At 37.5% G+C, this 24,308-nt stretch overlaps 1 protein-coding gene across 2 annotated transcripts in view; it reads right to left on the bottom strand.

The window, feature by feature from the left end:
* Nucleotides 1–24,308, bottom strand: part of TDRD7 (tudor domain containing 7) — an 88,601-nt gene that overhangs the window by 32,952 nt on the left and 31,341 nt on the right. For both annotated transcript variants that reach the window (XM_079926414.1, XM_079926415.1), the window contains exons 5-6: nucleotides 15,907–15,980; nucleotides 13,195–13,412 (exon numbers count right to left, since the gene is read on the bottom strand). In XM_079926414.1, the coding sequence (XP_079782540.1) occupies nucleotides 13,195–13,412; nucleotides 15,907–15,980 (292 nt within the window). The remainder of the gene's footprint in view (nucleotides 1–13,194; nucleotides 13,413–15,906; nucleotides 15,981–24,308) is intronic.

Raw genomic sequence — 24,308 nt, 5'->3', positions numbered from 1 at the left:
CTAGACCAGGGGTCAGCACACCACTGGCTGCAGCCCAATGCAGCGTGCCACCTGTTTTTCCATAGCCCATGAGCTAAGAATGGTTTTTCTATTTTTAAATGGCTGAAAAAAAAATCAAAAATATTAGTTTGTGACATGAAAATGGTATGAAATTCAGTGTGCATCAGCAAAGTTTTATTGGCCCCCAGCCATTCTCTGTGTAGTGCGTATGGCTGCTTTTGCACTACAATGGCAGAGTCGGGTAGTTGTGCCAGACTATGGGTGACAGTCACATAGCTCTTGGCCTGCAAAACCTAAAATATTTATTACTTGGTCCTTTACAAAAAGAATTTCTCAATTTCCGATTAGACTGAAGTTAGTACTCATAGCCCTCTGAAATCTTCTATTCTGTCAGATCCTATTCACCTATGCTTTAGCTGAAATTTAAGACCTTAGGAGGCTATCCAGACCACTAAGGTGATAATACAAGCTTACAAGAAGTACCCCCTTCCCCAAGAAGAACAGAATATTAAAGTTGCTGGGTGGGTAGCTTGTCAGTAAAGAACATTGACTTCATTTACTAATTTTCTATATAATGCTTAGGAAGAGAGAACATAAATACAGTTGACCCTGCTGACACCGTGTGACACTCTGGATGGTATTTATATGATATTCACAATTTGTGTCCTTAATGTTAAGGCTGGAAACACAAACATTTGGGACACTCCTCATTTTGCTCTCAATGGTTAGCCTACCTCTCCAAAGACTCACATTTTAAAACCTGGAATCTTAAAATGCCTATCTTCACTGTGCTTTAAGACACTTAAGATACAAGGACACAGACTGGGTATCCAGAAAAGATTTGAGAAATATACTTTTTGAGAAAATGGAAAAATAAAACAGAATTCTATTTCTATGTAAGTTTTTCACTTGTCATACAGAATCCCAGTTAGTAGCCTCTTCAATAAGTGGTGCTGGGAAAGCTGGACAGCTACATGTAAAAGAATGAAATTAGAACACTCCCTAACACCATACACAAAAATAAACTCAAAATGGATTAAAGACCTAAATGTAAGGCCAGACACTATAAAAAACTCTTAGAGGAAAACATAGGCAGAACACTCTATGACATAAATCACAGCAATATCCTTTTTGACCCACCTCCTAGAGAAATGGAAATAAAAACAAAAATAAACAAATGGGACCTAATGAAACTTAAAAGCTTTTGCACAGCAAAGGAAAACATAAACAAGATGAAAAGACAACCCTCAGAATGGGAGAAAATATTTGCAAATGAAGCAACTGACAAAGGATTAATCTCCAAAATTTATAAGCAGCTCATGCAGCTCAATATCAAAGAAACAAACAACCCAATCCAAAAATGGGCAGAAGACCTAAATAGACATTTCTCCAAAGAAGATATACAGACGGCTAACAAACACATGAAAGGATGCTCAACATCACTAATCATTAGAGAAATACAAATCAAAAGTACAATGAGGTATCACCTCACACCAGTCAGAATGGCCATCATCAAAAAATCTACAAACAATAAATGCTGGAGAGGGTGTGGAGAAAAGGGAACCCTCTTGCACTGTTGGTGGGAATGTAAATTGATACAGCCACTATGGAGGGTCCTTAAAAAAGTAAAAATAGAACTGCCATTCGACCCAGAAATCCCACTACTGGGCATATACCCTGAGAAAACCATAATTCAAAAAGGGTCATGTACCACAATGTTCATTGCAGGTCTATTTACAATAGCCAGGATATGGAAGCAACCTAAGTGTCCATTGACAGATGAATGAATAAAAAAGATGTGGCATGTATATACAATGGAATATTACTCTGCCATAAAAAGAAACAAAATTGAGTTATTTGTAGTGAGGTGGATGGACGTAGAGACTGTCATACAGAGTGAAGTAAGTCAGAAAGAGAAAAACAAATATCGTATGCTAACAAATACATATGGAATCTAAAAAAAATGGTTCTGAAGAACCTAGGGGCAGGACGGGAATAAAGACGCAGACGTAGAGAATGGACTTGAGTACACGGGGAGGGGCAAGGGTAAGCTGGGAGGAAGTGAGAGAGTGGTATGGAGATAAATACACTACCGAATGTAAAATAGATAGCGAGTGGGAAGCAGCCATACAGCACAGGGAGATCAGCTCGGTGCTTTGTGACCACCTAGAGGGGTGGGATAGGGAAGGTGCGAGGGAGACGCAAGAGGGAGGAGATATGAGGATATATGTATATGTATAGCTGATTCACTTTGTTATAAAGCAGAAACTAACACAATTGTAAAGCAATTATATTCCAATAAAGACGTTAAAAAAACAAAAAAAGAATCCCGGTTAGTACAATTTTAGATTTAGACATGGCAGTCCTCCATATCCAAAGCCAGCTGAGCCTGCTGGGCCCATCTTAAAACCCTTCTTCAGTCTTCACCTAGCAACATCTTCTCAACTCTTTGCAACACCTTCTCTGAAGTGGATGGCAGAGGCTAATTTCAATGGAATATAGTCCATCTTATTCATCTAAAATAACTCTCACAAGCCACATGTCCTACCTGTCCACATGGCTTCTTCTAACCCAAAAGAGGGCAACAGTTCTTCAGTTTAATGATCCTTTTCTTTCCAATAAATTAACTGGGAATAGGAGATACTTCAATGTTTGTTTACTAATCTCCCCCACTCTTGGCCCCAAAGCTTCCATTCCTACCTGTGCTTTAGATGCAATCAGGACCAATTACCTAACAATGTAATTGTCAAACCTGTCAAACCTCTAAACATGACCTCTGAACATGACCAGCACACTGAGTTCTTCTAACTAGGGATTACTTTTTTTTTTTTTTTTTTTGCTGTATGCGGGCCTCTCACTGTTGTGGCCTCTCCCGCTGCAGAGCACAGGCTCCAGATGCGCAGGCTCAGCAGCCATGGCTCATGGGCCCAGCCGCTCCGTGGCATGTGGGATCCTCCCGGACCGGGGCACGAACCCGTGTCCCCTGCATCGGCAGGCGGACTCTCAACCACTGCGCCACCAGGGAAGCCCGGGGATTACTACCTTAACAGAAGTTATGAATATTAGGTCCACTTGATGTGAATTTGGTCAGGACAAGAGAAGAATTCCCATTTTTCTGGCCTTTATTCCAGAATAATGCTTAAAGATCACCTGGAAGTAGTAAGCTTCCAGGGCTTTGTCTGGAGCATTTATATCAAGCTTTTCCAGTAGCATTTATATCAAGCTTTGCCAGTCAGCCTATAAAGTAGATTTTTGACCAATAAGCCTGAGTTTATTCAAAGTACAAACAATGGCCAAATAATCATCTGAACTAGAAGGCAGGTTTGTTTCCTCAGCAGTTTTATTTTCATTGTTTAAAGTAGATACCCTACCCCAGCCCCCAGCAATCCCCAAATGACTAGTTCCTTGAATTGTAGCCACTTTCCAATTTTTACTGGCTTCTTCTTGATCTCATAGGCCAGTTATGTGCCTAATTCCACTTTGTTCTCTAGTAATTTGGCCTCTTTAAATTCAAATTAGCATCTACTAAGATTAAACATAAGCCTGACTTTAGGAACAGAACCTGACACTAACTGGAGTTGATGCAGATGTTCTTCAACATGTTAGACAACTATTCATGGATAATTTAGTGACATGGAAAATATGCCTGGTCCATGTACGTCATTAGCCAATCTTTGGAGAATAGCTGAAGGGTTACTCAATTCAAAGGAAAAGATCATGAAACTCATATTGTATAGAATTTAAAATATATGTAATTTAAGACAAATGTAATTTTTTTCAACTTAAACTCTTTGTTTTAAATTTTTCATGAAAGTGAAAATTTGCTTTTCTCAGGCATTCCAATGTGATCACCATCTGTCCTCCAGAACATGTGTCTTCTTTTTAATTTTCTGGTCAATGGGCTTAGAAACAACACCTATTACTATACCTATTCCCAGCCTATGAGAATCTTCCCAAAGGCAAGAAATTGCTGGAATGTGGGTTACAGTATGGTGTCCACTCTTCACTGTGCTCTGGTACATCTGACCAGATTTACATGCTGTTCTCTTGTCTCACCCCCCAAAACAGAACAGCTGTCTTCTGGCCTTCATAAATGACCAAGGTAAGTCAATAGCTACTTGAAACATGGCTTTTATTATTTCCTTAGTGTGATAATCAGCTGCTAATCATTCCAGTTGGATCTTTCAGGAGGGTGCTTTTACAACTTCTATTGGGTTGGCCAAAAGGTTCGTTTGTTTTTTTCCGAAAGATGGTTCTAGTAGCACTTAGTTGTTTTTAACTTCAATTGAAACAATTTTGTTAGATTGTATTGTGACAGTCGTCATATCAGTGTGCATTTAAAAAAAGACTTATCAAAACTGGTGAATTTTTGTGTAGCCATTTTAATACTGAAGATGAAAGAAAAAAGCAATATTTTCCACATACCATGCTTTATTATTTAAAGAAAGGTAAAAATGCAACTGAAACGCAAAAATAAGGTTTGTGCAGTGTATGGAGAAGGTGCTGTGACTGATCGAACATATCAAAAGTGGTTTGCGGGGCTTCCCTGGTGGCTCAGTGGTTAAGAATCTGCCTGCCAATGCAGGGGACATGGGTTCGAGCCCTAGTCCGGGAAGATCCCACATGCTGCAAAGCAACTATGCCTGTGTGCCACAACTACTAAGCCTGTGCTCTAGAGCCCATGAGCCACAACTACTGAAGCCCACGTGCCTAGAGCCCATCCTGTGCAACAGGAGAAGCCACCACAGTGAGAAGCCCACGCACTGCAATGAAGAGTAGCCCCTACTCGCCGCAACTAGAGAAAGCTCGTGCGCAGCAATGAAGACCCAACGCAGTCAAAAATAAATAAATAAATTTTAAAAAGTGGTTTGCAAAGTTTTGTGCTGGAGATTTCTCGCTGGACGATGCTCCATGGTCGGGTAGACCAGTTGAAGTTGATAGTGATCAAATCGAGACATTCATTGAGAATAATCAACGTTATACCACGTGGGAGATAGCCAACATACTCAAATATCCAAATAAAGCATTGAAAATCATTTGCACCTTCTTGGTTATGTGAATCGCTTTGATGTTTGGGTTCCACATAAGTTAAGCGAAAAAAACCTTAACCATATTTCCACATTTGATTCTCTACTTAAACGTAATAAAAATGTTGTTTTTTAAAACAAATTGTGACGGGCGATGGAAAGTGGATATTGTACAATAACGTGGAACGGAAGAGATCATGGGGCAAGCAAAATGAGCCACCACCAACCAAAGGCTGGTCTTCATCCAAAGAAGGTGATGTTGTGTATATGGTAGGATTGGAAGGGAGTCCTCTGTTATGAGCTCCTTCAGGAAAACCGAACGATTAATTCCAACAAGTACTGCTCCCAATTAGACCAACTGAAACCAGCACTTGACAAAAAGCGTCCAGAATGAGTCAACAGAAAATGCATAATCTTCCATCAGGATAACGTGAGACCACATGTTCCTTTGACGACCAGGCAAAAACTGTTACAGCTTGGCTGGGAAGTTCTGATTCATCCGCCGTATTCACCAGATATTATTGCACCTTCGAATTTCCATTTAGGTCTTTACAAAATTTTCTTAATGGAAAAAATTTCAATTCCCTGGAAGACTGTAAAAGGCACCTGGAACTGTTCTTTGCTCAAAAAGATAAAAAATCTTGGGAAGATGGAATTATGAAGTTGCCTGAAAAATGGCAGAAAGTAGTGGAACAAAAGGGTGAGTACGTTGTTCAATAAAGTTCTTGGTGAAAATGAAAAGTGTGCCTTTTATTTTTACTTAAAAACCGAAGGCACTTTTTGGCCAACCCAATAGTTCCTGTAGTCTAATTGATTCAGGTACATACCTGAGAAGGGGGTCAAAAGGCCTCCTGTTCTATAGGAGAAGACTCAGGATCATAATCCTGCCATTTTCTTCCACGGTTTCATTGTTTTGTGGCTCTTCAGTTTTGTGTTTGGTTTTGGATATTCACCCAAAAAATCGCCAGTCCAATGACTGGAAACTGGCATGACCTGGAACTCCATAGATTTACTATGTATGGGTCCTAACCTCCACCTCCCAACAGCAGAGACAGGTAGTAACCTAAAGGATTAACTCCTTACACCATGGAGTTCAAGCCATCTCCTCTGGTGATCATCAGAAGATTCTAGTATCTAACATGCCTTAAACTTTCTATTCCCACAAGTTCAGTATATTTAGCTTGATTTCTGCTTCATTTTGAATCACAACTTGAATGAGATACTTCTCTCACATCCCTCTGAGTTTTTGTAAGTTTGGAGTTGACAGATTAGGTTTGGTAGATGTGAGACTCAAGGGCTTAAAATATCAACTTCTTCAGGAGCCCTGTAAGTTCACACAAATAGAAGTCTTCATGCTATATGCCTAGAAATTGTCTTCTTAATTCTAAGAGGTCTTTACTTCTTCCTAATTTACCTGTTCTGTAAAGTTCTTGAAGCCAAACTCATTTGAGTCTATGAAGGCTCACCTGCTAACTCTGCAGCATAGGCTGCTGAGGTAAACTTACTGTTTCTTATGGAATTAGAATTTTCTTTGGGATTCTGTAACAGAATTGGTATTGTCCAATTAAATCAAAAAGTTTCAAAGCAGTTGTATGGGTGTCATTCAGACACAGTTTTGTTTCCATTGGGTAGTAGTTTTTTGTGTTGAAGCTTTAAATTACATTCTAAATTTCATTTTATATGTTCACCACCCAATACCAACCTCAGACAGTATGGTAAAATCACGTTTACCTGGAGACCTGCCTTCCAGCACTCCAACTATTAGCAGTGGCTTGGAACTCAAAAACAAACCAATTAAAAAACTCAATTTCAGCAGGCAGTAAAGACCTCTGGGTACCTAGCAACAACTACAACATCAAAGAGTCACTGACCAGAAGCTTGCACCCTATGATTAGCAAGTTCACAGAAAGAAAGACTGGTTGATGACCTTCTACAGAGCTCAGTCTTTTTGTGTTAATGCTGAGAAGTGCTGGGAAAGTTAGACAACTGAGAAAGAGATGAGGAAATGGTCCCCAATGGCCTGACTGGGCCACAGTGAAGACAAACTGATAGGTTCAGATCTGAAGCCTCTAAGGGTAGTGGGTGAGGCTTATACTGCATGCAGGATAATACACTGAGATGAGCTAACACCCAATTCAGTGTTCCAGACCACCTACAACTGCCACCCTCTCTGCGGCAGTTCATGCTACGCCCAAGATTATTCAGAAAGGATTATAATTTTTAGTCGCTTCTGTTTAAGAAAGTACAGGTGTTTGTGGCATATTCCACAGAGGTTTAATCAAAGGTAAAGGTAAAAAGTTCCTTGTAGGGCTTCCCTGGTGGCGCAGTGGTTGAGAGTCCACCTGCCGATGCAGGGAACACGGGTTCGTGCCCTGGTCTGGGAAAATCCCACATGCCACGGAGCGGCTGGGCCTGTGAGCCATGGCTGCTGAGCCTGTGCGTCCGGAGCCTGCACGTCCGGAGCCTGTGCTCCGCAACGGGAGAGGCCACAACAGTGAAAGGCCCGCGTACACTAAAAAAAAAAAAAAAAAAAAAAAAAAAAGGTTTTTTGTAGATGGTACCCTGTCTGTTCACAAACCACCTATCCAGAGAAACTCTTTCTCCACCATCTTGGGTAAGTAGTTTTATAGACATTATGTATTTCAAGGCTAATACTCTTTCACTCCCATCCCTTTCCTAGTAAGGACTTCGCACCGATGCTGACTACAACCATTTATTTTGGATAAACTTCAAGCCATTTTCCTTTAGTGTGGCCCAAGGTTAGGCCCTTGTTCACAGGTCCCCTTCAGGAAGACATTATCCTGGCTAACTGTGTGCAGACCTTTTGGGCATGATCTTGGCTGGCAGCTGTGGCTTTCACTGTGCATTCTAAGCTAAGCAGGTACTAGATATGCTTCTCATTACCTTTGTGGGGAGCAGGATCTGCTCCTCTAGGATGGCAGAAATTCACTTCATCTAAGAGTTTTAGTTCCTTTATCCACTGCTCTTATATTTCAATTTAAACTTTTGTTCTGCCCTCTTTAGCATTTCCTCTGTTTTCATTGAGATAGGCTCCTCTGTAGAGCTTGCTGGGTATGCCTCTGGTTTTACACTGCATGATAATTACTAGTATTTGTGTAGCTTGATTTATGACTTTTGGGGGGAAATTACCAGTGGGTTTTAACTTGCTTGCATTTAAGCTAGGCTGTTCCTGGAAAAATAACAGCTGTCTTTTCCTATATACCTGCTATGTTTCTTTTTTTCTTTTCTTTTTCTTTTTTTGGCCACACTGTGCGGCATGTGGGATCTTAGTTCCCCAACCAGGAATCAAACCCACGCCCCTGGCATTGAAAGCATGGAGTCTTAACCGCCGGACCACCAGGGAAGTCCCCTATGTACCTGCTATGTTTCTATACTGTACTGGCAGCTGTTTATAGTTTGTGTAACTTAATTCTAACAACCCTAAGAGATGGGAAGAAACAGTCACATTTTAGAGCATACTGAAGCCCAGATTTATATGCTGAAAGTAACACCACTAAGAAATGGCCAGGGCAAAAGCCTAACTGCAAAGCCCAAACTCTTTCTACTGTACTATTGGGCTTTATGGGTAATTTTCTGTTTCAAGTTCCAGAACAGCAATGTCACATTACTCCCCTACTGCCCTATTCTGATTTCGCCACAGTGCTCTTTTATCTTTCTTCTATTCAGATGGTCACGGAAATTGAATTTAAAAACTGTTCCAACGTGTTCATTGCATATTTCTTTTTGTTGATGAAAAGTTAGAAAGGAAATTGGATTCCAATTAGATATTATGGCTGTACTTTCAAGTCCTAGCTTTACTTCTCACTGCTGCTTCTGCTGGAATGGCTGCATAGACTGTATCAACACCACTAAGCCTGAGGATATATCACTGCTGTTTCACTTACGTTCGCTTCCTTAGAAATTCAATTTGTTTTTAACCCAGAAATATCTAGGCTTTAAAAAAAGAGGCAATTCATTTTGCATGGGCTGACAGGTACTTTATCTTATATAATTAATTACCACAATTAAAGTTAAGACAAATTCCTGAACATACAAAAATACAAAAATATGTAAGTGGCAGAACTGCTGTTGCCTCTTTTGATATTACAGAAATTGCTATATTGACGCAATCCAGAACTTTAGGAATTCTTAAAAGTCTGAGGTATTAGAGGACTAAATGACTTAAAGCTCAGTGATTTCTAATGGACAGAAAAATGACATATAAAATACAGCCTAACAGTAAAACCTTTTTATAAAAGCATGAATAATTAGTGTCATTAGGTATTTTTTCTCATTTACAACATTTTATGTTCTCATTCACTAAATGTTATGTTTTGTAATTAAGGCCTGAGGTGCCTCCAGGTGAACTCAGAATGTTTCCCACTATCCTGAAGTTGCCTCCCAATGCTCCTACGCTATAGGTCTTTGAGGCTACTGTCAGAGAGCCTTCTCAGCTGAGTGCATCTAGTCCTGTCTGGCTCTAAACGAGCCACCCAGCTCTCCACACAGCTTCAGGTAAGGCACTAAAGACAGATATTCTGTCTCAGGTAGGAATGGAGACGTTTCTCCACCCATGTTTCAGAGTGGAGGATTTCAACAAAATCTCTCATGTTCAACAGTAATTGTCACAAGATTTGAAATTTTACTAGAAACTGAAGTCGGCCAGAGGCTCTGGATTCTGTGTGACCTCATGGCAGGGACCCGCTAAGTTTCCACCAAATTATGACTCTTTAATAAAGTGAATTGGCCCATTTGCCTCTTGAGTTTCTTCTTGAGCCACTGTCTTCTTATTGAATTTCTTACAATTTTCTGAAAAAGCCATGTTTTTCTGTCTCGGGCTTTGGCACAAGCTGTTTCTTTTGTCTGAGGTGCCTTTTCCCCAGCATTCCCACCTTTGTCTAACTTACTTCAACTCATCTCTCAGGTTTTAGCGTAACAGACACCTCCTGTGGGAAGCTTTTCTTGACTCATCAGACTACGTCTCATCCTCCTGTTTACATGTTTCCTTAGCACCCTGCACTTCTCCTTCATAACTATTGCAGGCTTGCCCTTATCTGCTCAATGTTTATTTTCCCTGTTGGACAGTAAGTTCCGTAAGGGCAAGGTCCAGGTCTGTCTTGTTTACTGTTATTCTTAGCACCCAGGTCAGTGGGTGGCTCACAGAAGCATTTTATAAATACTAGCCAAATACAACAATTAAGGAGAACATTATTAATAAGGCCACCACTTTAGAACAGCCAAGAGACGTTGCTATCCTTCTCCTAGGACTCAATGGCAATTCTTAGATGCCAGTATCCTTCATCAAGGATACTGGTCAAGCCTGCCATCTTGGGCTCTTTGCCTTTTGAAGACAGCTTCTGCACAAGTTCCATTTCCCTCGAAAGTTGCCTAGGAACACTATGGAACTGGGTCACCATTGTTAATATGATTTTATATTCTCTTTAGCTTTCAAAACTCTCTGTCCACATTTTGTTGTCAGAGAGATCCAAAAGGTTAAGAACAACAGATTCAAAGCATCCTTCTGCCTGCATCAAAATACCATCTAACAACCTTGTAAAGTGGCTTACAGCATATACCTGATTAAACCTTCATGAAGGTAAAATTTCAGAGCTTTTACTTGGTCCCTTGAGCTGATGCTACCCATCCTATATTAAAATGGAAATTCTGCAAGTGATTATCTCAGGGAGGTAGGATGATGGGTGATTTTTATTTCATTTATAATTTTAGTTTTCAATATTTTTATATGGGACATTTTACATGACTGAGGGGAGAAAGCACTTTTTTTTTTTTTAAATAAAGAAGTACACTGCACTCAGATTTCTTCTTCAGTTACACAACAACATGGAGATACACATTACTAAGTCTTTCTTACCCTAAAATTTCTGCACTGTGTTCTAACCTGTCTGACCCTGTTTGCAGTAGAATCAGCCCTGGGCATGCTATCAGTGTTCCTGCTTTTCAGCAAGATGAAAAGCAAGAAGTCAGAAGAAAGGGAAATTAACCATGGTGTAACTGTTTAAAACTGCCTAAAAATAAACATGGTGTAACAGTTTGAAACTGTTTACCAGTAGGCTGTTAAAAAAAAAAATCAGAGCTATTAAAAAAAGTTTTGAAAAATATCAACAGATGTCATTAAAACTGGCAGTTTTTGTCATCCTAGACACAATGCTTCACTAAGTAAATTCTCATACCTGACAACTGATAGTGATTGCACCTAAACAGTCCTACTCAAAATTGAGAGAAACAGCATGGAGATAAGAAAGATATATTACATTTCTGCTTCACATTCCACCCTCACTGCCTGGACAGAAAATAATCATGCAACATAGATGCATATGAGCAACCAAAAAATTAAAAATCAGTCATTTTAGCACCTGAAATTTAGTAGGAAACCACCCATTTTAGATAAAGTCTTAACATCAAAGAGATAGGTACTCTCTCTCCTGCAGTCCTAGCAAGAGAAATTTTGAGGCTTTGCAGATATGCAGAGAAGCGAGGATGAAAATTTCCCCCCAAAAGTCATAAATTAAGCTACACAAATACTAGTAATTATCATGCAGTGTAAAACAAAGTGACCAGAAACATAATACATTAAGAAGAATCTGTGAAGTTAATTTAAAATTCTTTTACTCTAAAGATAATTTCTCTATCGAAGCTTAATAGTGAGTTTTATGTGTATATTCACAATAAAAGGGCTTAAAGTTCATTGAAGACATAAGTTCATGAATGTCTATGGATTTAAAAAATAAAAGAACCATATGCGTTCCAAAAAGGAGCTCCAGGCCCTGAACCTTCAAATCAAGCAGCCTGGTGAAACCTCAAAAGTCCCCTTCAAGATTATGGAAACCTAAGGGGGTCCTCAAATGCTGCTAAACCTGCATCCAGTGAGAATATGCTTTTCAGAAAGGAGTAAAAATGGAATGAATTGAATAGCAACCTTAGGAATTCCCACTACAAGAATAAACCCCATATTCAACATAAATCAGGGATAACATTCTTATGATCATTCTTGACTTTATAGGTAGGGAAACAGCCATAATTCCAGAGTTTGACATTTCTTCTTGTTTTCCCACTTCACACTGTATGTATATTCATCAGCACATCACATTGCCCTAAGGTGGTCTCAGCCCCTAAAGCAGTGCATGGTACCTGCAGGTGCGGAGTAAATGATGTAAGAACAAATAAGACAGATAGATGGATGGATGGATGACTCTTGACTGGAAAGCCCATGGGACTGGAGTGGGTGTCAGTGCCCTGGAGGAAGAAGTGGTTATAAAAATACATGCTGTCTTTAGGCCAGGTGCTTATAAGAGAGAGTGGCCCACACTCTGCCCAACAGGGTTGGGGGCCAAAATATATATTAAGTTAAAGAAATGAAAGCCCTCTACCAAGCAATAATTGTCATGCATATTCAATTCTATAAGCTTAGAAGCACCAAGTAACCGCTAATTAAAAGTTATTTTGTTGAATATATTCTATGTAAATAAAAACATTAAGAAACATCTAAAAATTAGTTATTTTGTTTTAAGAATCTAGTTGTCTCTATCTCTGGATGAACTAAAAGATTTCTAATAAACTACTCTGAGCCATCGTTTTATTATAATAGATTCTCAAATAGGAAGAGGCATGGAAATAGATGTCAGCTCATTTTTCAATATTTTTCTCCAAAGAAATTTGTGAATAGTTTAAATCTGAACCCTGTATTAATTTTTTTTAGATGTATTCTATAAATAATTAGCCAAAATAACTAAAATTTGTTCAGCTGAATGTCTTTAAAAATGCTCAGGAACAAGAATATAAAATTTGAGGCTAACAAAAAACGTTCTATTACCAGTTAAGTTCAAGTTATTAAAATTACAAAGCCATCAATATCTATTGGTAACAGCTCAATACAAAATGGTATATATATTATCACATATTAAATGCATTTAAAAATAACTTAAAATCTATAAAAACAGCAATTACAACACACACAGACCTCAGCCGTGACATATTTCTCCTATAAATAAGAACCAGTATGTGTTAATCTTAGTCATAAAGATTAATGAAGCAATATTATGTAAAGAGCTTCGTGCTCCCCAAATAAAAGGTGATATTACTAACAACTCAAAATCTGAAAGTGGGGCAGGGAGGAGGCATCAGGAGGGAGGAATAAGAAGAAACGTACCGTGCAAATATGAGGCCAGTGTTCAAATTGTTGTAAAATTCCTTGATTAAGTTCTTCTTTATATAATTCTTTGTAAAAATGTGGAAGCTTAGATATCCAAATGCCATTGTTATGCTTGTTTAGTATTTCCTTTATGCGGTTTTGAACCTCATCCATTTTATAAGTGTAAGAGGCAGGAGGCGTGACATTTGGTTTTTCAACAGCCTGATTTAAATTATCTTTAAATTAAAAAATATGATAGAATTAACCAGAATGCTTAACATTTTAGATTATCCCCATTACCTAGTATTTGTGTCTTCAGGCTTTGTTATACTTCAGGCTTGTGGGGGTTAAGGGACTTTCAAAGAGAGCAGGATTAGGAGAGCAGGACCATGACAATTTCATTCTAAGTTTTAACCCTGAAATAACCAGGAAGGTCAACAGCCACTCAGAGAGGGAACCTAGCCCCTTTATTTTCCAAGGATTCGTCATAGTTTAATTTAAACTCATAAAGAATAATGAAATTTATTATTTAACCAATCATTTTCTAATTGCAACTAAGAAAGGTTAAATTTTAGACAATAATGGTATATATGTAATGATAAATTTAAAGCTATATTTTACAAAGCCTAAGGATAATGCCTTAATAGTAAGATCAAAGAACATTTTATAAAAAATAAATAATTGTCCAGGTTTTTTTTTTTTTTTTTTTGTGGTATGCGGGCCTCTCACTGTTGTGGCCTCTCCCGTTGCGGAGCACAGGCTCCAGACGCGCAGGCTCAGCGGCCATGGCTCACAGGCCTAGCCACTCCGCGGCATGTGGGATCTTCCCGGACCGGGGCACGAACCCGTGTCCCCTGCATCGGCAGGCGGACTCTCAACCACTGTGCCACCAGGGAAGCCCAATTTTTCCCTTTATTAGTGAGAAAAAATAATTTAGCAATAAATGAAAGTTCAAAAATTGATCCACCTGTAATAATCATCCTAGTCTCAGTTTATAAACATAAATAAAAGGTTTGGTGCTCATAAATAACTATTAATGATTTGTTTTTATTTCTCCAATCCAACTCATTCATTTTTCATAAGCGAATATTTATAAAGTTTTGGCTAGCTCTCTTACATTTATTTTTATTTAAAACTTAGAATGCCTGAGTTAACATCCTAAGGCAATAAAGAAATTTAAGTGTCCCCAATAGCTGATATTTCTGGTATTTTAAGAACTATGAAATTCATTCCAAACCTTTTCTAAATTTCACTGGGATACAGATCAGAATATTTTAAAAATTACCATCTATAAGCAAAATATGTTCATATTTTAATCATACAGCATTTCTGCTGGGATTCAACAATTTTTATTTTATTTTATTTTTTAAACTGGCTGGTGGAGACACATAGGCTGGTTTGGGGATGCTGGCCTTTGAGGATGCCAGGAAGCCAAAGGGAGAGCTGTTCCTTGAGTATGGCTGGATGCTGACTCTCCTTTACCCACCATAGGGCACGAGACCTGCCCTTGCTGAGACTTAGTTTGGCTCAGCCAACAGAAGGGTCCAGGATGTCCACATACATTTCCTATTAAAGGCACAGTTAATTTATAAAGTTCTTCCCAAATAATGATATATAAAAGAACCAGGAAGAAAGAAAAGATAAGTTTCTTGGAACTGGCCAGTCCCTCCCTTAAAGAGAGAGTGTCAGCAGCTGACATATAGTTGGAGGCTTTGCAAATGCACCTGCTCTGTGGGGCCACTGAAGTCAGCTAAGCTTCTGTACCTTTTGTTAAACAAATCAAGGAAGTAATTTAGGCTGCCAGCAGGTAGGAGAGGTTATGTATAAGTGTGTGTAAATCAGCTGCTGGGTGAATCATAATCCTCCTGAAACAAGTCCTCCTGGTTCTGCAGAAAAAGCTTATTCTAATGTAAAGGATTTACAGCCTCTAAAGGGTATATGACTTCACTGAGTAGTCATTTTTCAGAAAATGCATATGTAAAAGTAATTGATATAAACAAAAATCAAATTGTTCAATTAATTTCCATGAGAAATACTGGAGATACATTCCTTTGGAAAAAAATGATTTCAACTCAGTAAGAATCACACTTAAAGCAGCAAATCATTTAAAACCACATTTAAATTTCATGCAGCAAAATTTCTGAAAATACTGTATCCCTTGGGTGGGTCTAACAGCAGGGAATTTACACTTTGGTGGAAGGAGACAAGATGAGTGTGTGCACTTCTAATCTTCAGATTCTTCTACTTTATTATGTCTTCTATTGATTTCTTAACAGTCCTTTTGGATTTTATATATTTATATTCCTATTTAGATGCTTAGTGGCCAATGCACATAGTTTAGGGGCCCAGATTTTACCTGGTAGAGTATCTGGAACTATTTTATGAGTTGAAGTCCCCTATTTATGTGCTTTAAATCTTACTCTCTAATGTGTAAGAGAGTGACAAGGGACACAAATATCTCTGTAGGTACCACGTGGAAGTGAAACAGAATAGGTCTGGTGTGAGGAAGGCCTCAAGTCAGAATAATAATGATATCCTTGGAGGTATTACTTTCTCTTTAGATCACTTCAATTCATAACTTAAAGAAATCAAAAAAGAGGGGAGGAGAGATGTATTCCAAGTGGGAGAAGGTGAGAACAAATGTCAAAAGCCACCATTAGATATTTCTGGGGGGGCTCTGAGGCTCCAGAAACCATAATGTATTACGAAAATAATGTTTAGAAAACATACCACTCATTTCCTTAATACAGGTTCTTGAGAGATGCATCTGAAAAGGTGGCGAAAGGGATGCCTTTGGGCTAAACCTAAGGTATAAAAAAAAAGGTAAATTAAAATTCAATTAACTACTTAGGAAAGAAATGTAGATTTCCCACCTCATACCCTCACCAAAAAAATTTTTATGTGAATTGTGCTGGATATATGTAGAAAAATTTTCTAAATATGCGGACAAAGAAATACCCCCCACCACCACCCACAAAGTGAAATAATTTGTATTCATGTCTGTCTCCCTCACTAGACCCCAAGTGTCTTAATTACTTGTGTTTCTTGTGCCTAGGGCAGTGCTTGGTACATGCAAGGGAGAGTGAATGCTGTAAGAATGATTAGGATGATTGAATGAATCAAAGAGTACATCTTGCCCAGCGGTGGGTACGGGACTAGTGGTGATAGTGACAGTACATCTATTTCGCAATTTTTCAATAGTATGGAATACTCTAGAAATTAGATCAATTCTTTGAAATGAAGCACATCTCCTCAAAATATTTTAATTCTAAAAGAAATTATCAGATTGTAGGCTACCAGCAAAAGCTTACTTAGTATACGATGCTCTGCAATTATAAGAGCATCACACTTGTGTATTAATGCATCTGGGTAATGACAGAAGATGCCAAAAACATATCCAGTTCCTACTTCTGCAGAACTGGCAGGGAGACAGCAATCCTTTCCCTTGCACCAGAGCCCTAAAAATGTAAACTGGAATCTTCCCCTGCTTTGAGTCAGCTGTGAGGGCTCTAGCAGAAAGCAGAGGGATGTAAGCGAAGAGTGAAAGTACGGCAAGGATACAGCAGAGACTGCTATCATGCAAACATTGGTAGGCCTAATGCACAGGAAAGAAAACTGTCAACACAGCAAAAGAAAGATGTTCAAGGAAAACTGCAGGGACATGTGAAAACAAACTTAATAAGATAATAGAGGTCCAACCAGTTTTATAACAGTAAGTATAAAAGACTTATTATTTTGTTTCTTAAAAGAAATACTTAGACTGTCCCCCCACAAAAAAAACTCCCAACTCAAACATACGCCACTTATTAGAGACACATTATTATCCCACAAATATTTATTTAAGGACCTACTATTACATGCCAGGCATTGTGTCAGAGGGTAATGATCAATGATTAAACAAGAGGAAGGTACCATTATTCTCATGGACTACACGTATAGTTGAGAAAAGTGACTGTAGCAAGCAGCTAGCAGATGGCCCCCAGTGATTCTCCCCTCTGGTATCCACAACCTTGTGTAATCCCCTCCCTTTGAGTAACTCGCTTCTAATCAATAGGATACTTCAAGGTTGAGGGGATTATACATAATTAGATTACAGAAGATTCTAATTTCCACTTTGCTAGCATAATCTGTCTCTTGCTGGTTTCGATGAGGCAAATAGCCATGTTAGGAAGGGCTATATGGCAAGAAATTGAAGGTGGTCTTTGGCCAATAGCCAGACGGAACTAAGGGACAACTCAAAAGGGATGGATTGTACTAACAACCACACGAGTGAGCCTGGAAGGGGATTCCTGCTCAGCTGACCCAGCCATGGCCGATACCTTGATTGCAACCTCATGAGAAACTTTGAAGCAGAGGATCTAGCTGAGTGGTTCTGAGATTCCTAACTCACAGAAGCTACAGGATAATAAGTATGTGCTGTAAACTGCTAAATTCCTGATAACCTGTTACACAACAGATAATTAATGAACTGACAGAATCTGTATGTAAGAACAAAGTCTACTAAGTGCTATAATAGGGGCAGTAGGTGTTAACAAAAGCACATGACAAAAGCAACCAACTAAATTAGGAGGCAGAGAGAGGAGCAAGTAAAAAGTAAAGGTTATTAACACTTATTATAAAGTTATAATAATCTGAGTAGTTTGGCACTGCTAAAGAACAGACAGGTAATCAGTGATTCCAAATGGAAAGCCCAGAAACTGAGTCATATATTTATAACAATTTAGTATTGATAGAGATAGTGTTTCAAACCAGCAGGGAAAGAAAGGATTATGTCATAATTGATATTAGGACATCTGGCTAACAGGATTCCTACTCTCATGCTATACAACAAAATTAATTCTGGATGAATTAAAGGTTTAAATGCAAAAACTGAAACCATAAAAATTCTAAAAGAAAACAGAAGACATACTACATAATATGGGGGTAGAAATGCTTTTCTAAGCATAACACCTGTAGGCAGAAGCCATAAAGGTAGAGATTAATAGATGTAAATAGAAAATTTTAAAGTTTTTGTATACCAAAAATACCATAATTAAACAAACTTGCCAACATTGGTAAAACTGCCAACATATTACAGGACTAAAGGCTCAACATCCTTAATTTATAAATCATTTTTACCAATTAGAAAGAAAAAGCAACAAAAGACAAAAACCTGTAATTTACAAAAGATCTATAAATGGGCTAATAAACATATGAAAAAATGTAACTTCCCTAAGAATCAAAATCAAAGAAGTAGAAATTAAAACATATGTACATTTTTTCACCTTTTAGAGTAGCAAATAAAACACTGATGCCCAATGTTGGCAAGTGCACAAGCAAACTATCACTCCCATATGCTTCTAGAAGAATCTAACTGGTATAATCTGTTTAGAGCACAAATTAGTAAAGCCTTAGTGTGTATACCCTCTTACCCAGAGAGTCTATTTCTACCAATTTATTCTAAGGAACTAGTTGTGAATATATGCAAGGATCATTCTACAAATATGTTCATTGTAGTATTGCTTACAATAGTGAAAATCATTTATATTCAACAATGAGTGACTGGACAATGGACTAGCCTGACACTAAAAATGATAACAGAGATGTGTACTTAATGATATGGAAAATGTTCACAATATATTGCCTTTCAAAACAGATTATAAAATAGTAATATACATCATGACCCAATACGTATTTTTAAAAACTTATATAAATAAATAATGTAGAAAGTTAATTTTTAATGGTTACATTTATGTCTGGATTAGAGGTGACTTTTTTCTTCCTTTTACTTTCTTCTACTTTGCAAATTGTCTATACCATACACATTAGTACTTTTGTAATCAGAAGAAAGCAATAAATGTATTTTAGAAAATGCTTCCTGTAAATATTTAGTACATGACTTTTAAACCTACAAGATCTCAGAAACCTACGTTCATTTACTTTAACTCAATACTTGAAAGATGCCTTTTCAATCATGGTTCCCATTGGCTAATGCCAGACAGTCCTTTATTCATATCCAAAGTCCATGATCTTACTCACTACAATATACATACAGCAATTTCTTCTCTCATTCTAGGCCTAATGGAACCCTGGTCTTCAGTGCCATACTCATCTATGTTTTATGCATAAATACATTAAAAAACCAAATTTTAATAATCTCATCATTTTAACAAAATACAACGGTCATGAATTGTATTTTTTTAGAAATAAACATTTCCCAGAGAAACCATAAATCAATCGTACATCCTCACTTTTGGCCCCTCTTTCTATTTTACTGTAGACACATGGTAAACTTAGATTGATACCTACAATATTAGAGAATATCAGTTATATTATTTTTCTAGAACCTTCCAGTTTGTTAACCAGCAGGCATGAGTTCTTAACCAGAGTTTTTGAGAATGGGCTTCTGGGGCCCATGTATTCCCTGCATTAGTATACAAAGATGCATGTATATGTGCACAAATTAATTTTTCTGGGAAGATAATTTATAGCTTTCATTAGTGACTCTAAAGATTTGGTGACTCTAAAAAGTTTAAGCTCATAATAACTTATACTACTTAATATTACTGCTTAATATTTCATAAGTTTCAAAATAAAATCTTTTGCTATTGCTCCATTTTGGTAAGAGCAACTTCTTTGGTTTTATAATTAGAAAGGCAGCCCATAACCTCTGCCACCAGATGGTATTTAGATTTCTCTTTAAATGTATCTTTCAATTTGTATTATGCTCTTTAAAAAAAGATTTGATGAAGATGTTTTACAACATCTTTAATAGTGTATAATTAAAATAGTCTGAAATATAATCCATACAAAGTCAGACAGATGAAGACAAATAGGTATGTAGTTCTAGAAATCATTGTACAATAATGTACAAGACATTCAACTATATGGAATTCAAAATTCTTATGGAGAAAGACAAAAGCATATACTATATTAATTCTCAAAACTAAAACCATATAAAAAGATTTTGCTATCAATTTTTAAACTTTTATTGTGAAATATTTATAAATTCACAGGAATTTGCAAAAAATGTACATAGAAGTCCCATGTACCCTTCACCCAGTTTCCCCCAAGGGTAACATCTTGCATAGTACAATATCAAAACCAGGCAACTGACATTGGTATAATCCAGAACTTATTCAAATTCCACCAGTTTTAAACATACACGTGTGTGTGTATAGTTCTGTGCAATCTTACTACACATATAGGTCCATGTAACCACCACTACAATCAATATCCAGAACTATCCCATCACTACAAGGGTCCCTCTTTCTACCCCTTTATTGCCACACCCTTCACCCTTCCCCAACCCCTGACACTTGGCAACTACTTCTCTGTTCTCTGTCTCTATAATTTTGTCATTTCAAGAATGTTATATAAACAGAATCACATAGTATGTAACTTTTTGAGATTAGCTTCTTTCACTCAGCATAATTCCCTTGAGATCCACTGATGTTGTTGCATGTGTCAATAGTTCATTCCTTTTTACTGCTGAGAGGTATTCTGTAGTGTGGATGTATTCAGTTTGCTGAACCTTTCAACTACTGAAGGATATCTGGGTTTTTGCCAGTTTTGGCCTATTATGAATAAAGTTACTATGGACACTTGTGTACAGGTTTTTGTGTGAATCTAAGTTTTCATTTCTCTGGGATAAATGTATAGGAGTGGAATTCCTGGGTCATATAGTGGTATCATGTTTTATTTTTTTAAAAGGAAACTCCCCAACTATTTTCTATTGTGGTTGTACAATTTTATATTCCCAACAGCAATGTATGAGTGATCCATTTTCTCTGTATCCTTGCCAGATTCAGTATTATCACTATTTTTTAAATTGAAGTATATTTAACTTACAATATTATATTAGTTTCAGGTGTACAGCATGGTGATTCGGTATTTTTGCAGATTATACTCCATTATAAGTTATTATAAGATAATGGCTAATAAGATAATTCCCTGTGCTATACAGTAAATCCTTGTTGCTTATCTATTTTACACATAATAGTTTGTTAATCCCATGCCCCTAATTTGTCCCTCCCCCTCCTCTCTCCCTTTGGGTAACCACAAGTTTGTTTTCTATATCTTTGACTTTGAGCCTGTTTCTCTTTTGCTGATATATTCACGTGTAGTATGTTTTAGATCCCACATATAAATGTGATATTATATAGTACCTGTCTTTGACTTATTTCACTAAGCATAATATTCTCTAGGTCCATCCACATTGCTGTAAATAGCAGAATTTCATTCTTTTTTATGGCTGAGTAATACTTCATTGTATATATATACCATATCATCTTTATCCATTCATCTGTTGATGGGCACTTGGGTTGCTTCTGTGTCTTGGCTATTGTAAATAGTGCTGCTATGAACACTGGGGTGCATGTATCTTTTCAAATTAGTGTTTTTGTTTTTCTTCTGGACATATGCCCAGGAGAGGAGTTGCTGGGTCATATGGTAATTCTATTTTTAGTTTTTTAAGGAATCTTCATACTGTTTTCTATAGTGGCTACACCAATTTACATTCCCATCAACAGTGTACAAGGGTTCCCTTTTCTCCACGTCCTCTCCAACACTGGTTATGTGCTGACTTTTTGACGATAGCCACTCTGACAGGTGTGAGATGGTACATCATTGTAGCTTTGATTTGCATTTCCCTCATGCTTAGTGATGTTGAGCTTTTCATGTGCCTGGGGTCAACTGCATATCCTCTTTGGAAAAATGTCTATTCAGGTCTTCTGTTCACGTTTTTGATTGGGGTGTTTGTTTTTTTGATATTGAACTGTATGAGCTGTTTATATACTTTGGATATTAACCGCTTGTTGGTCACATCATTTGCAAATATTTTCTCCCATTGTGTAGGCTGTCTTTTCGTTTCGTTGCTGTGCAAAAGCTTTTAAGTTTAATTAGGTCCCATTTAAAAATTTTTGCTTTTATTTCTTTTGCCTTAGGAGACAAATCCAAACAAATATTGCTACAATTTATGTCAAAGAGTATTCTGCCTATGTTCTTCTAGGACTTTTAAGGTTTCAGTTCTTACATTTAGTTCTTTAAACCATTTTTAGTTTACTTTTGTATATAGTGTGAGAGAATGTTTTAGTATCTTGTTTTACATGTAGCTGTCCAGTTTTCCCAGCACTAACTTGTTAGAGAGACCATCTTTTCTTCATTGTATATTCTTGCCTCCTTTGTCATAGATTGACCACAGGTGCATGGGTTTATTTCTGGGCTCTCTATTCTGTTCCATTGATCTATGTGTCTGTTTTTGTGCCCATACCATGCTGTTTCTATTACTGTAGCTTTGTAGTATTGTCTGAAGTCTGGGAGGGTTATACTCCAGGTTTGTTCTTTTTTCTCAAGGTTGTTTCAGCAATTCGGGGTCTTTTGTTGTTCTATATGAATTTTAGGATTATTCTAGTTCTGTGAAAAATGTCCTGGCTATTTTGATAGGGACTGTATGAAATCTGTAGATTGCTCTGGGTAGTATGGCCAGTTTAACAGTATTAATTCTTCCAATCCAAGAGCATGGGATATCTTTCCTTCTTTGTATCATCTTCAATTTCCTTCATCAACGTTTTATAGTTTTCAGAGTATAGGTTTTTCACCTCCTTAGCAAAGTTTATTCCTAGGTATTTTATTCTTTTTTATATCATTTTAAATGTGACTGCTTTCTTACTCTCTCTTTGATATTTCATTATTAGTGTATAGAAACACAACAGATTTCTGTACATTAATTTCATATCCTGCAACCTTACTAAATTCATTTATTAGCTCTAATAGTTTTGGGGTGGAGACTTTAGGGATTTCTATTTAAAGTATCATGTTATCGGCAAGTAATGACAGTTTTACCTCTTTCTTTCCAATTTGGATACCTTTTATTTCTTTTTCTTCTCTGACAGCTGGTGGCTAGGACTTCCAATATTATGTTAAATAGAAGTGGCATAAGTGGGCATCCTTGCCTTGTTCTTGAATTTAGTGGGAAGGTTTTCACCACTGAGTATGATTTTGGCTGTGGGTTTGTCATAAATGGCCTTTATTATGTTGAGATATATTCCCTCTATACCCACTTTGATGAGAATTTTTATCATGAATGGATATGGAATTTTGTCAAATGCTTTTTCTGTGTCTCTTGAGATGATCATGTGATTCTGATCCTTCCTTTTGTTAATGTGGTATATCACATTGATTGATTTACAAATGTTGAACCATCCCTGTGACCCTGGAATAAATCCAAACTTGATCATGGTGTATGACCCATTTTATATATTGTCAGATTTGGTTTGGTAATATTTTGTTGAGGATTTTTGCATCTATATTCATCAAAGATATTGGTCTGTAATTTTCTATCTCTATAGTATCTCTGTCTGGTTTTGGTATCAAGATAATGGTAGCCCCATGGAATGAATGTGGGAGTGTTCCCTCTTCAGTTTTTTGGAATAGTTTGAGAAGGATAGGTATTAGTTCTTCTTATATGTTTGGTAGAATCCCCCTGTGAAGCCATCCAGCCCTGAACTTTGTTTACTTAGAGTTTTTCTATTACAAATTCAATTTCACTTCTAGTGGCCAGTCTGTTTAAATTGTCTGTATGTTCTTATTTCAGTCTTGGCAGGCTGTATGTTTTTAGAATTTGTCCATTTCATTGGCATATAACTGTTCATAGTATTCTCTTATGATTTATTTTTAATATCTCTGTGGTATCAGTTGTTACTTCTCCTCTTTCACTTATTTGAGTCCTCTCTTTTTTCTTTTCTTTCTTTTTTTTTTTTTTTTGCGGTATGCAGGCCTCTCACTGCTGTGGCCTCTCCCGCTGCGGAGCACAGGCTCCAGACACTCAGGCCCAGCGGCCATGGCTCACAGGCCTAGCCACTCCGTGGCACGTGGGATCCTCCCGGACCGGGGCACAAACCCGCGTCCCCTGCATCAGCAGGCAGACTCTCAGACCACTGCGCCACCAGGGAAGCCCTCTCTTTTCTTCTTGGTAAGCCTGGCTAAAGGTTTATCAATTTTTTAATCTTTTTAAAAAAACAGCTCTTGGTCTCATTGATCATTTCTATTGTTTTTATGATCTCTTACTTATTTTTCTCTGATCTTTATCATTTCATTTTTTCTGCTGACTTTGGGCTTTGTTCTTTTTCTAATTCTTTTAGGTGGTAGGTTAG

This window comes from Stenella coeruleoalba, assembly GCF_951394435.1.
Source record: "Stenella coeruleoalba genome assembly, chromosome: 7".
Taxonomy (NCBI): domain Eukaryota; kingdom Metazoa; phylum Chordata; class Mammalia; order Artiodactyla; family Delphinidae; genus Stenella; species Stenella coeruleoalba.
This window is presented reverse-complemented; position numbering and strand designations above follow the sequence as displayed.